Source organism: Cheilinus undulatus, linkage group 12 (genome assembly GCF_018320785.1).
Source record: "Cheilinus undulatus linkage group 12, ASM1832078v1, whole genome shotgun sequence".
NCBI lineage: Eukaryota > Metazoa > Chordata > Actinopteri > Labriformes > Labridae > Cheilinus > Cheilinus undulatus.
This window is the reverse complement of record NC_054876.1, coordinates 15,976,333-15,989,895: the sequence shown is the minus strand read 5'-3', so window position 1 is coordinate 15,989,895 and position 13,563 is coordinate 15,976,333. Positions and strand designations below refer to the sequence as shown.

The 13,563-nt window shown below is 35.9% G+C and overlaps 1 protein-coding gene across 1 annotated transcript in view; it reads right to left on the bottom strand.

Annotated features, from left to right (window-relative positions):
• Positions 1–8,487: 8,487 nt before the first annotated feature.
• LOC121518634 (moesin-like) overlaps positions 8,488–13,563 on the bottom strand; it is a 29,987-nt gene continuing 24,911 nt past the window's right edge. Inside the window, exons 12-13 of the mRNA XM_041801078.1 lie at positions 10,884–11,114; positions 8,488–10,680 (exon numbers count right to left, since the gene is read on the bottom strand). Coding sequence (XP_041657012.1) covers positions 10,516–10,680; positions 10,884–11,114 — 396 coding nt within the window. The 3' untranslated portion in view covers positions 8,488–10,515. The remainder of the gene's footprint in view (positions 10,681–10,883; positions 11,115–13,563) is intronic.

The window sequence follows — 13,563 nt, the reverse complement described above, 5'->3', positions numbered from 1 at the left end:
AACTTTGATCACAGTGACATTTTCAGACAGAGCATTACTTATGTTCAGTTATATGCAGTGAATGAGACAGCAGCTGGTAAATGGAGTAGGAGTGTCAAGCACTTTTGTTCTTCTACATAATGCCAACACAAAATAACTCCACATGTACAGGATACATAAGGCAGGGTGATAAGTGTTGTCTTTTATAAGTCAATTGGAAGATAAGATTCTGTCTGCAGCACATAGAGGCTTTTAAATATACGTTTAACCCTTTAGAAGCAGAGATCAACCTGTGAAATGGCTCCTTATTCATCTTTGTTTCAACATCTTTGATGACAATGATTTCAGAGGTCAAAGGGTTAGAGCAGTCCTGTTCTTTTGGGGCTTTTGTCCTCTCCTCTTAATTTTGCCAACATAGAGTCTGATTTGGATATTTATTCATGAATGAAGCTTAAACTGAGATATTAGACTGGAATAGTGGTTCACTGATGCCAATGATGCCATTGTGTGTTATGGTTGATCCCCAGGCATGACATCTCTAACTGAGTGAGTAACTTCACTCATGGTGCAATAGTGTCTAATGGCCAAAGGTATTCTTATAAAAAAAGAAAAAAAAAGCAATGTTAGAAATTTCTATTTTAGATTTTTAAGTTAACACAACTTAACTGTCACGTTTTTGGCCTTGCAGTGTGATTTTTTCATCCTCACTTATATTGCAACGATGGCTGCTATTTCACTTACCTGGTCAAAAACTGATAGGGAAAATATGATGCAAAACACAGGTTTTAGTATTTTTGTACACATAGTTTGGTATCTGGAGTATACCAACCCAAAAAATATGATAAACTTTGAAAATGACTCTAATTTGAAAATACTTTTAGTTTTGCTCAAACAAAAAGTGTTGATCTTGTTAAATGTAAATCTTGATGTCATATATATTTCTTCACCCCAAGATAAAAATTTACATTGACACCAAGTAAATGTATGCGTTATTATAAAGACCATCTTTACATTCTTTCAAGCTAATGTTTTTCACTTAAGAAAACTATTTTCAATAATTACATTGAATTTAGGTCTTTACTTTGGACTAAAATAAATAAAATCCTCAATTTTTCCATCCATTCATCCATTTTCTACACCGCTTATCCTGTTCCAGGTCACAGGGGGCTAGAGCCCATCATGTCTTTGGTGTTTGGAGGAAGCCAGGGTATCTGGAGAGAAACCACACATGCAAGGTTTATGCCACAGCTGCCCTAAATTTACAGCATTGGTAATTACCAACCTCATTTCATTATGTTTCTTTAATAGTTAACACAACAGTATGTAGATGCTCTTTAACCAAAATGATATATTTAATGCTAAAATATAATTGTCCATGAATTTTCAACTGTACTGTTTCATATCAAAACAGAAAAAAACAATAAAGTACATTTTTATTTCTTGATGAAGATGTCCACATTAAAGCCATCCATGAATGTTACAGTGTCATTTAGCAGACACTTTTATCCAAAACACCATACATCTGAAAGCTACACAGGTGTTCAAGGAATTAAAGATGTAGCCCAAGGGCCCAAACCTTGTTTATAAATCTTTATTTAACTCAAGTTACACTTAAAAAATGACTCTGGGCCTGAATAATAATTAATCTTTATTTTGGGGAAAGTGTAACTAAATTATATCAAATTGAATGTTATTTAATAATAATGACTAATTCCAACACAAATGTGCTTTGTATAAACTCAATTAAAACAATTCAGTGAAACTCTGTGATCAGATGGGTTTGCTCTAACTTTTGCTGAAAGAGTCTGTGCACATGTGCAATAGCACAGGTAAAATCTGGGCTGATGCAATGCAGTGAAACCACTATATACCACATAGTATATATAATGTTTTGAAGTCAGTGTTCATGTTTGATTGGAAAGAACAATAAAGTTTTAGTAATCATGTAGAAGTCTTCCTTGAGATTATTATGAGACAAAAATAAGCAGAAATACATTTAATTTACTTTATTTGTGTTTTTTTTTTAATTCAGCCTTTGTTTAACCAGGAGGAAAATCTTTTATTCACAAGCGTCCTGGACAAGATAGACAGCAGCACAGTCAAATAAGACAGTTACAGACAACCAGTGGTATATGGAGCACACAGTGACACAGGGGTTAATGCTGTTACTTCACAACAAGATGTCTGGTTTGCTTCCCACTTAGGGAAGAAAAAAACTTCTTAAATGTGCATTTAAATTAACAAAGAAAGTTTATGTGAAAGATCAACTTAAGTTTAGCAATCCAAAATAACACTTCTTAACACATCTTTATGCACAACTGATTCAACAAAATATGACCAAGTTACTTAATTATTTCAAACTCTCTCAACAAGGTTTTCAGCATAACTGTGATGTAGTATTTTACCCTGAACTAATGTTATAAAAATACATGGGAAATTTACCTGTAATTTTATTACTTAAAGTCCAGGTTTTTGCCACTGTAAGCCCAGAACATCTCCGGGTGGTGGGGCAGCGATAGGGACGTCTCCCTACTGCCCCCTGCAGCATGTATGCAGATATACATTTTACACTAAAAATAAAATTTCAAAACAACTCAAGATATTATATCATATTATATATATATATATATATATATATATATATATATATATATATATATATATATATATAAATATTATACATACAAGATATTTCAATTGGTAACAAGCAATTGAAATGCATGATTTCAACTCAAGTCAACAAATTGCAAGAAGGTAGTTTGAGTTAAATAAACATTTATAGACAAGGTTTGGGCCCTTGGGCTATGTCCTTAACTCCTGGGATTTCTATGTAGCTGTCAGCTATGCGTCACTTTGGATTAAAGTGTCTGCTAAATGACATTGTAACCATTTTGAATGCTTACCTTGGTATAGACTAGATTTCTTAAGCTCACACAGGTTTCTTCATTCATTGTGTGTTGCAGTGAAGTAATGTCGGACAGCAAAACATGACAGGGAGCAATTGGTGTGATGTCATAGGGTCACATGACATAAAGACCATTGGTTAAAATGAAAACATTATCAACATAATTAAGCAGAAACTGACTTTTCACTTTTTTCAGTGTGTTGTGGTCCATCCATGTCTGAAAACACAAAATCTGACAGTCTGAACAGAATCTGTGTCCTTTTTGATGTCACATTGTGATGCTGGTATAATAATACCTAACAGTATTCTTCCACCCTCATCCATGAAAGCACACAGCTGCACTCATTTTAAGAGACACACACACTAAAACAGACCATTTTGAGAAAGACTATTTAGAGCTGGTTTATAGCCTCCTAAAACCTGATCATACAACCAAAAGCACAGTGCAGATGTTTATTCAGACCTGGGTGTTAAAAGTAGGAAAACAGGAATATAGTATCAACAATGTTTAAAGAGAAGGAATTAGAACTTCGAGTCTTGTACCAGCATTGATATTAATACTGGTATTAGGACTGGTGCATCCTAAGACTTACTTTGAACTCTTTTTTTTTTGCATTATTACTTTAAAAGTATGTTGAGATTGGCTGTGATGTGCAGCAACTTTCTTATAACTCTTAAGATAGAAGTTATGGTAAAGATACCTGAAGTTTCAGGTTTTCTCTGTCAGCTGTGAAACATCTCTATAAAGCTTTGAAACTTCTCTGAGTCATTTTTAGATGGCTGAAATTAATACTGACATCTCTGTGAAGTACAAAAGTAAAGACAAACATTGGCAACAAGACTCCTTTAATGTCCTATACTTCTGTCATGGAGAATGTACGCTGCACGCTGCAGAAGCAGATTATTTAGATTCAGCACAGAATAAATGTTGTAACAACTTACACCGACTTAGATGCACAAAGGAGATAATCAGCAAAGACCTTGCTTTTTACATAGGTGGCATAAAAACAGAGACAAACCTGAACTTGCACAGTTAAACAGACATTAATGCCGTCACATTTACCACACTGACCACAGTATGCCTCGTCCTCAAAGCGCCTGAAGCCTGCAGCTCTTGTGTTTGTGGATCTCCCTGCAGAGTTGGGTGCTTGTCCTGCAGAGTGAGCCAGAGTTGGTTCACTACGTAGAGAAGTGACACCTCACTTGGGGTATTTGACAAACTGACACTCACGGATACAGAGTGTCAAACTCAGCTTGTCAAATACACTAAGTGGGGGGCCTGATCTCACCAAATCAAAGATGTCCTGTGGATTCAATGAACAAAACACTTCCACCAGTTCAATCACAAATGACCAAAAACTTCACAACATGCATACATTTAAGAAGACAGCATTAGCAACAATTCAACAATAAGATGTTACCCTAGTGTTTAGTTCTTTTCCAAGTCAAGGCAGATGAGACCCGGTTTAATGCTCCTCCATCTGTCACGAGAGTTCCCAATGATGACTCTTCGAACAAGACAGTTGGTTTGACCATTAAGCTTCTACCCTGCAAAGAGGAAGTCAAAACAAGGAAGATAACTGCGAAGCTTGCTCTCAGGAAATGTGTGGAAATAAAGTGTCAACATGTCATGGTTGTGAAACGCTGTTTAAGGCATCCGTGGCTCACGCTTTTGAGATAAAAGTTTGCTGAGACATATCTGACAGTTACGCTTGGCTTTTGTGGCATTCATGCACTTTTACAGTTGTGTTGCAGACAGGCTTACAGAAAAGAATGTAAAGAGCTTATCAATACCAAAATACAGGAAGCACTGACCTCTGGCTTGACATTTAAACATAAATTAGATCACACAGAAGAGTGTTTTGTGGTTAAATTTACACTAAAGAGCAGATATAGTCCAAAATAGCATGGCCTTTTTTATTGTTCCATTATGATGCACATGCTTTATATAGCACCTAATTTTGGTTTTTAAATTATTGAATATCCTCCCAAAGTCCTCCTGCCTCTTCCTTTTTTCAAGGGCAAGCACCAGTGTTTAGTCTACACCACTGAGGGCTGGTCTATCCTCTGTTATATGCTTCAAATAAAATGATCTCCACTTTCTCCACATGCCAGCTCACATGTATCCCCATCCCTGCATTGATTTTTCACTGTTTGGAGTTTAAAACTCCCCCAAAATGACCCCATAAAAGATATGTCTCTCACTATTGTTCTTCTGTTTTTTCAACGAAACCCACCATTGTTGCAACAGTCAAAATGTACCAAGCAATGTTGCTGTGTAACTTCCTCAAGTTACTCTGGACTAATGCACCATGTATCAGTCATCAGACTTCCCTTTAGATAGCTACAACTGTACTGTGTATTGAGCTTCCTGAAATTGACTTGACGTTTGATATACTGTACATAAATTGTTAATATAAGATTACGGAGTTATTCGTTGTTCTTGTGGATGCTGTTGCGGTATAAAAAAATAGCCCAACCACGTGTTTGAAAAGAGTTGAAGAGGAAAAGCATCAAGGTCACAGGGAAAGAGATAGATAAGGGCTTCTTGCAATGGACCCAGATAGTTAAAGGAAGGTGATATCTTAATCTTGGAAAGCATCTTCAACCAGAGCTACGGTCTTTAATGTAGTACACAAAGTAACTAATGAATGAACTGCACAGCCTCCAAATCAATGTAAAACAAAATGCACCCTAGAGCTGTAACTATACTGATGTTATTCTTTTTGTTTTATAATTTGTATTTTATTACATTTTTAATAAACATTGTCACATTTTGGTCAACAACTCAGATGACTCATATAAAGATAACAAGGTGGCTTATATGTACCTATACATCCACACGTACATATGTAAGTACATACGTACAAATACATGTGATACATACAATGTATAAAGACAAAAAATAAATAAAAGAATGAAAAAAAAAGTTATAGAAAACTGATGTTATTCTTGCAAATCTCCCATCTTTAACCAATCAATGAGGCAGGTTTTTACTTTTTAAAAGCTCTATATCTCTCATTCAGTAATCATAAGATGTGTGTAAATGCAGTCTTTCCCAAACATCAGTACACAGCCCAATTTGAGACCCAAAACTCTTCTTGGAACCCACCCAAACCTTGACATGAGTGTCAGATATTCACTGTAATATCTTTATTTCCCTAATTTAGAATTTCAATGCAAATGCCTTGCTTTGAGAGACAAAAAAGTGTTTGTGGGTTCAAAAATAATGAGCCATCATCATTTGTTTTGTTTTGATCGGGCATCTGCAAAGTCACTTCAGTCTTCAGCAAACTCTTTCCTAGTAGCATTAATGTTGAAGACACTTCTAAGTTCTTAAAATGGAAAGCAAACAGTAGTAGAATGTTAAATGGAGTGTCACTAGTTAATCCAACACCAGTTAGACCGTGACACCATTTCCGTATCGGACAAAACAGGTAGTGTTTTGTTACTCATGAGACTTAAAACATAACTGATTAACAACATGTAATAAAGTAATTTATGATCATTAAAATATAATTTAATTATAAAAATATTCTTTATTATCCTTTAGTTGTTGTAAATGACCTCTTAAAGTACAGAGTAGTATGGAACAGTACTGTATAGTAGCCTATAGAATAGTACAGTATTATATAATATAATATAACATAGTATAGTATAGTTTAGTACATTATAGTATAGTATAGTATAGTATAGTATAGTATAGTATAGTATGGAACAATATAGCATAAGACATTTTAAATTTGATCAGTAGAGTATGGTATAATCTAGCATAGTATTGTATCATAAGTACAACATAATATTGTACAGAATAGTACAGTATAGTACTGAAAAAAGTATAGTATGATATAGTATAGTATAGTATAGTATAGAACAGTAGTTTAGTATATTATACCACCTTCTTGGTGAATACTCGATTCTGATTGGCTCTGGAAATTCCATTGGTGTCCATTAACTTCTGATATATGGCCACCCTTTGAACTTCACAAGTAGTTCTGGTCAAAAAGTCATTAAACTGTTCCAAATTAATGCGCAGCAGCCACTAGATGATAGGAGTAACCATAGCAACCTGAGGCGGTCATATTATCTGAGCAGGGAGTACAGCTCCGCCAGTCTAAGGAGCCTATGGACCGGCATCAACCATCACTTAACTGACATAAATATAAGACAGACTCCAGGTTTATAACCGGTTACGCAACACGGCCTTATCTCATATTTTTGATGTACGACATGTTCCCAGGCACACCTTAACGCTGAGAGGTGAGTGTCGCAAAAAAAAAAAAAAAAAAAACTCACTTCCTTCCTTTTCTAACTTCTATAAACTATTGTCAGAAGATTCAAATAACATAAAACAAAAGAAAATAAGCCAGTATTTCTATGTAGAGCCAAAAAAAATGCTTCTGATAAACCAGGATGATAATATCTGATAAATATTGACATGTCTAACTGAGAATCAGCACCTGCAGGGCGGCACAGCTCTGTTTCACCTTGGTGACCTCCTAGTGCAGAATCAGGTTTCTATCAGATGACTGTCCATGTTGATGTACAGGTTTTATAGTCTGATCACAGATGACTCACCGTCTCCCCCATCTTCATGCCCATCTTCATGCACTGAGCAGACAAGTTTTTCTTTGTGCTGTTGTGACTTCATATCTATGGCCGTCCTATTTACTGGAGTACTGGACAACCTTTGCATTCGCTAAGAACGTAACCCTGGGATTGGAATGACAATTCCAGTTATTAGACTGCACGTTTGACGCTTTAGGCCTGTGGCTTGTTCTCTGAAACACTGTGGTGTATAATTTCAATTTAGTTGACAGAAAACTAATGGCATCTTATCTCTAAGTGACAGCTCAGACCGTGAACTTATTTCAACACCCTGTTCAGGCCACCAACACCACAAGCATAGGGGAAGTATGAGATGAAAAAACACCACCTCTCTTTGGAGTTGAGAAAGATGCAGTTGATTTCCATCAAGTTGTTGATGAAGAATTAACTAATGTTCCTATTGCAAAAGCAAGTGTACAAGTAGAAAAGACAGAAGTATGGAGCTGCAGTCAGCTTTCTAATTGTAAATCAATCAGTTTGCCTGTTTTGCCCAGCAGTTACCCAGTCTGTATGAAATGTTTGCTGGAAAATAATGTAAATAGCACGAATTAATTAACAGCTACTGTATGATTTTATCATCCCATGAAGTCATGTTGTCTTGGCTATAAGCCTCTTCGTTGTAATGAGATTAGTATGTGCACATAAGTTCTTCATTAATTCAGTTTAATAATTCTAAATAATCAAATATTCATTGATGTTTACATACACAGACTTGTTTCCATAGCAGACTGAGGATGAACTGCCATCATGTGGTTCAAAGTGAAACTGCACCAAGCAGAACAAGCAGTTGTGATAGTAGCTTGGACTGAAAAAGGACCTGCTTTAAAATATAAAGTTGTTGTACTTTTATGTTAATATCTAGCAATAGAAATGTATACATTTCCTGAATAAAAGCAAACATTTGTTGTATTTAAGTTACTGCAGAAGTGGTAGAAACTGTTCACTTGTTGCATGTTCTAACGGTTGCAGAATGATGAAAAAGCTCAGAAAGAAAAGAATGTTTAAGATGGACTTTTATTCATTGGTAAAAGGAAGACTTGAAGCAGCAAAATCTGATGAAAACCTGGCAAAGGCACTGTCTTGTCAATTTACAGCATCAATTATGTTTCAGTCCTTTTGGATTCAAGACAAAAAATATTGAGTAGCATCTTTTAACACATTTCTTTTCCACACATGAAGACTCAACTTCAAAGGACATTTGATTCTTAAAATGAAGGCTGTCAACGAATGGCACTTTGGGTAGAACAAACAGTGCAGCACTAAAAGTTACAGTTGAAGGCATGAAAAGGCATCCAAAAAAGCAAAATGTTTCATCTTCTGTGGCAGATACACAACTTAATGCAGCAACAGGCAAAGACACTGTTTAAAAATGTCTTCTTCCAGATCATGTCATGAGATAAATCAAAAATAGCTTTCTTGTCAAAATACTTATTTTCAACCTAAAAATATTTAAATATTTTTTCGCCTTGACTGATTTTGAATGAAAAAAAAAAAAACATTCATGTTTGATTTAAAAATGTTAGCGGGAAGTAGTTCATTTTCAGCTGTCTTTGTGGTTAACAAATGTCTTTTTTTAATTTCTTCCTTAATTCAAAATCACAGCAGCGAGTTGCTCAAATTACTTCATATGAAAATGCTCTTCTTTCAGAGCACAAGCTTCTGTTTTTAACTTTAACAATTACATTTCATAGTACAAAAATATCCTCAGTGGTGTCTTCTTTTTCACCTTACATGATTTCATTACAACTGATAAACCAAATTACAAAATACACACACATTATTAAATACTGTATAGAAAGAAATGCATGCACTGGAAAAGGTGCCCATATTGGGCAGCAACCTTCATTGACTCATCTTGTAAAGGAGAGATATGTTTTCCAGTGCATCTTTTGAAAGTAGAAAAAAAATGTAATGGTCTCTTAATGTTGAATTAATCTGACGGTTGATTTAGACAACATTTTAAAAGATAGTCCCAACTTTTAATTTCAACAGTAGTGGGCTGTTTGGACAGAAGAACGAGCGGATTCATAAATTTAAATGTTTTGTGCATGAAGTTATTTACTAATTATTCCATGTATTTGATTCGATAAAAGCTTTTTTAGACACCATATTTGTATCTGTCTCATCATAATGTCAACACAGCTATCTTTTGAGAACTACAGGGAGCCTAAATGTGGCTACAAGTTATACCTTTCAGATTCAAATACTTCTAATTGTACAGAAGAAACAACTTGCCATTGATTAGGCTGTATATTCTTTCTATAACTCAGCATCTTAGCAAAAATGCAGATTTAAAACAAAAAGCCATGTGGTTGCAAACAGTATTGCAGGTGTTCAGAAGGGAAAATACATCAATTAGAAATGTATTTGTAAGTGGGGTATTAATACTGTGTGATTTGTAACAGTTGCCTGATTTGAAATACACTCAAGTAAAAAAGTTTAAACTCACATAAAATAATACTGCTCAATTTTTGCTCCACACAGGCACTTCAGAATGATTCGATATGTAGACTAGACAACAGTGCATTTGAATCTAAACCTACAGGCAATGGATCATGGGAGAAAATTGGTCTAAAAAAAAGCAGCTTGCTGTAAAGAACCGTTAAATGTTTACAGCAGAAATGTGTCTACAGGCAAGCTGAAGTTTAGATTGGTCTCTCAGCCTTTTTTCTTTTTACAGAATTGTAACAAAAAACAAAGAAATTAAAAATGCTTACTCAATGTGTCATGAAGTGAGGCATGAGTCCACTGCTAATATGCTACATTAACCCCTCATGAGGAATGTTCTAATAAAATACAGTATGTCCCTTTTCAACCAGTGACTTGCCTAAATTCAAAGTTAGGAATGATAACAAATGGAGTTTTCCAGATCCATATTTGTACATTGTGCTGTGCTTGTGTAACCGCATCGTGTATCCGATCTGATTTATTTGGGCAGAGAGGAGACAGCTCGAGTGAGGCAGGACTGCAGTCCAGGCAGACTGGCCCAGCCGTGTGGGCTCTTGCATTGTCGAGCACAAACATCACATACACTCAAACTCGTCGATGCGCTGTTTGGTGTTTCCTGACCGGATCTGTCTCAGGGTCTTGTACTTGTCTCGCCCTGCCTTCATATTCTCTGCGTGGATGATGTCATTCACCGTCTTCTTGGTCTCGTCCCGAGCGTTGGCCAACTCTGAGCTCAAAGCCTGGAAGCAAAGTCATAACAATTAGACACTAATATCACAGCTCCATGTTGGTATGAATTCAGAGGCTCTAAATCATGATTCGCAGCTGTTTTTATATGTTTTAAATTTCCTTAAAAAGAAACCCGTCTGATTCTATCTGACCTACTTTTTCAGTTTAAACTGTTCACATTTAAAGTGGTTTGAATGCATGAGTATAAACGTACGAGTAGATGTTTCTGCAGACGTTCGTTCTTCTCAGCCTCAGTCATGCGCTCCTCCTCGCTGCGGTCCTTGTACGTGGCAGCAGCTGTGAACTCGGCACTGGCCTCGGCGCTGCTCTCATCATTCTCGTCATGCTCGTTTTCTGCATTGAGAGGCTCCTGAACGTGAGCTGCCATCACTTTGTTTTTAAGCTCTTCTTTGGTCTTCTCCAGGTCCTCCTGCACCGTAGTAGCCTAAAGAGACACAGAAAACTCAATGTGGGGACTGTATATTCAAAGGGCTTGCTCAGGTATGCATTGTCAGCTGTGAGACTTTCTAGAGCAGTGGTTCTCAACTGGCAGGTTGGGACCCAAAAGTTGGTCGAAGGGCTGTTTTCAGTGGGTCATGAACTGGTTTCAGGAAAAAAAAAAAAAAGAAAAAAAATATTTATGATATTGAAGCCCTAGGCAGAGATCTATCAATATACTTTATTTTGCAGGAAAATTATTAAATTCCGATTGTTTTCTTGAGATTTTCACATTTTTATCCTGTTATCTTGGATGGAAATATTTTAAGAAAGTTTTATGATAACTTGTAAATGTCTTGTCACCATTAAAAAAAAAACACAACCAAAATGTGTTATATAGTAAAACATAGTGAAATGAAATGATTGCATAGATGTCCTCCTAAAGTGTTAGCCAGTCTCTTTGTTCAGCCTTTTGTTGTGTTCCTTCCAAGGTCCAAATTTCAGCATTTTTGTTGAATTAATTTCATAAACAACAGAAATTTGGGTCCCTACTTCTCATTATAGTAGGTGGTGGGTCCTAGAGAAACGGGAGGAACCTAAGTGAAATTTTAAGTCTTTTTGCATAGGGTCTGAATAATTATGTCAATATGATCCTTCAGTTTTTTTCATTTTTAATCAATTTGCAAAAATGTCTAAAATTCTGTTTTCACTTTGCCATGATGGGGTAATGAGTGTAGATTAATGAGCATAAAATTATTTTTTTCTATTGGAGCATCAGAAGGCCACATAACACAATTGAAAAAAGTGAAGGGAGAACTTTCTAAATACACTGTATATGTTCAGACTCAAATGATAATAGTAATGCTTAATTTATTGAACCAAAGCCAATTTAAGATACTTTTTCAGTGTATTTCCAAACATTTCTAATCATTTTCCAAATGCATTTAGCAATACTGCATAAGAAAAGTTGTAAAAGAACAATAACAGCATATTTGTTATTCCCTGCAAAAAGAAAAGAGAGAAAAGACTATATACTACTTTCAAACAATATGAAAAAGCTTATATTTTAATGTTTTATGGCAGATTTAAACAGGGATGTAATGATTACGTGTTTTTTTCTACATAATTAACAGACATAGTTTAGTATTATTGTTCCACTTGCTCAATGCAACTCTGTAGCCATGCTCACTTAGCTCATAAATATAGTGCCAACACGGTTGTGTAACATAGTCATTAATAATATTGTTGAGCACCTTAATTTAGCAAGTTAGCGTGGAAATTTTGGCATTTTAGCACTTAAATAAAATAATGTTAAGGCATATCAGAACTTTTTTCCAGGGTTATTGAAACAAACAAGTTTCGAGCACAAACTGAAATTCTGACTTCATTATTCAGGTAGATTAAAAACTCAACAGCTCACGTTTATCATTCATCCAGAAAGAAAACTGATGACTGAATCAATCTCTCATCCATCAACAGCTGTGAATACACATGCCTACAAGTCAAAAGGTCAACCTCACGGTGGTGCTAGAGGTGAGTAATCAGTCAGTGGAAGATTTACTGGATCATTGTTGCAGTGTGTCAGAATTTTAATACATAAATAGTAAGTTAAGATAAGATTAACAATCCACCTTGGTCATTCAGTACAGGGGAAATGGGAGAAAAAAATCCAAAGACATTTCTGTAGTAAACTTCATAAAGCATGAACCAGAGGTCTTGTGCTATGAGAGTCCAGAGAAAAGAGCTGATCATGACCAGGATAGGAATTTCATCAGAACGTCTGCCAAAAATGTTCAGCATGGAAACCATTACTTAGCCTAAGAATTAAACAGGATTTCCCTCCCACAAAGAAAACCGTCCCGCCACTAGCAGCATGACTCACCCCCGCCCCCTCAAAAGTGACCGGGCTGCACTGGCACACATTGTTTTGCCCAAAAAAGACATGAGGCGAGCTGTGAGCAGTAACCCCTCCCCCCAAAAAACACACAACAACAGGACCTCAGGAATGTGTGTCCTTGCTGTGTCACACCGAAGCAGCATTGTGATCAGCAGCAGATATTATGCTTGGTGACGACATCCACTTTCCAAAACCAAACTAGGCTTTTTCTGAATTCCTGTATAGATGATCATAACCCATTTTGTATAAAGACAGAACAACTCCGTTACAGACATACAACATTATTGGAAAATGCTTTATTTTTCCAGGGAAAAGAGAAAAAGGTGCCAGTGCCAAAAATGCACACAGTGAGTTATTATTACAGAAGTTATCTATGACTAAAGCAGATTTATCTTGAGGTGATCATATGTTTAGACAACTGAACACTCAAACATCATCATACGTGCTAGTGACAACTCAAATTACTTGACCACAAATTAAACAAGGTCAGCCTGTGTAGTGTCCTATCCACACCACACACTATGTAATTCCAGAGCATGCGCTTCAGTTCCTCACCAGC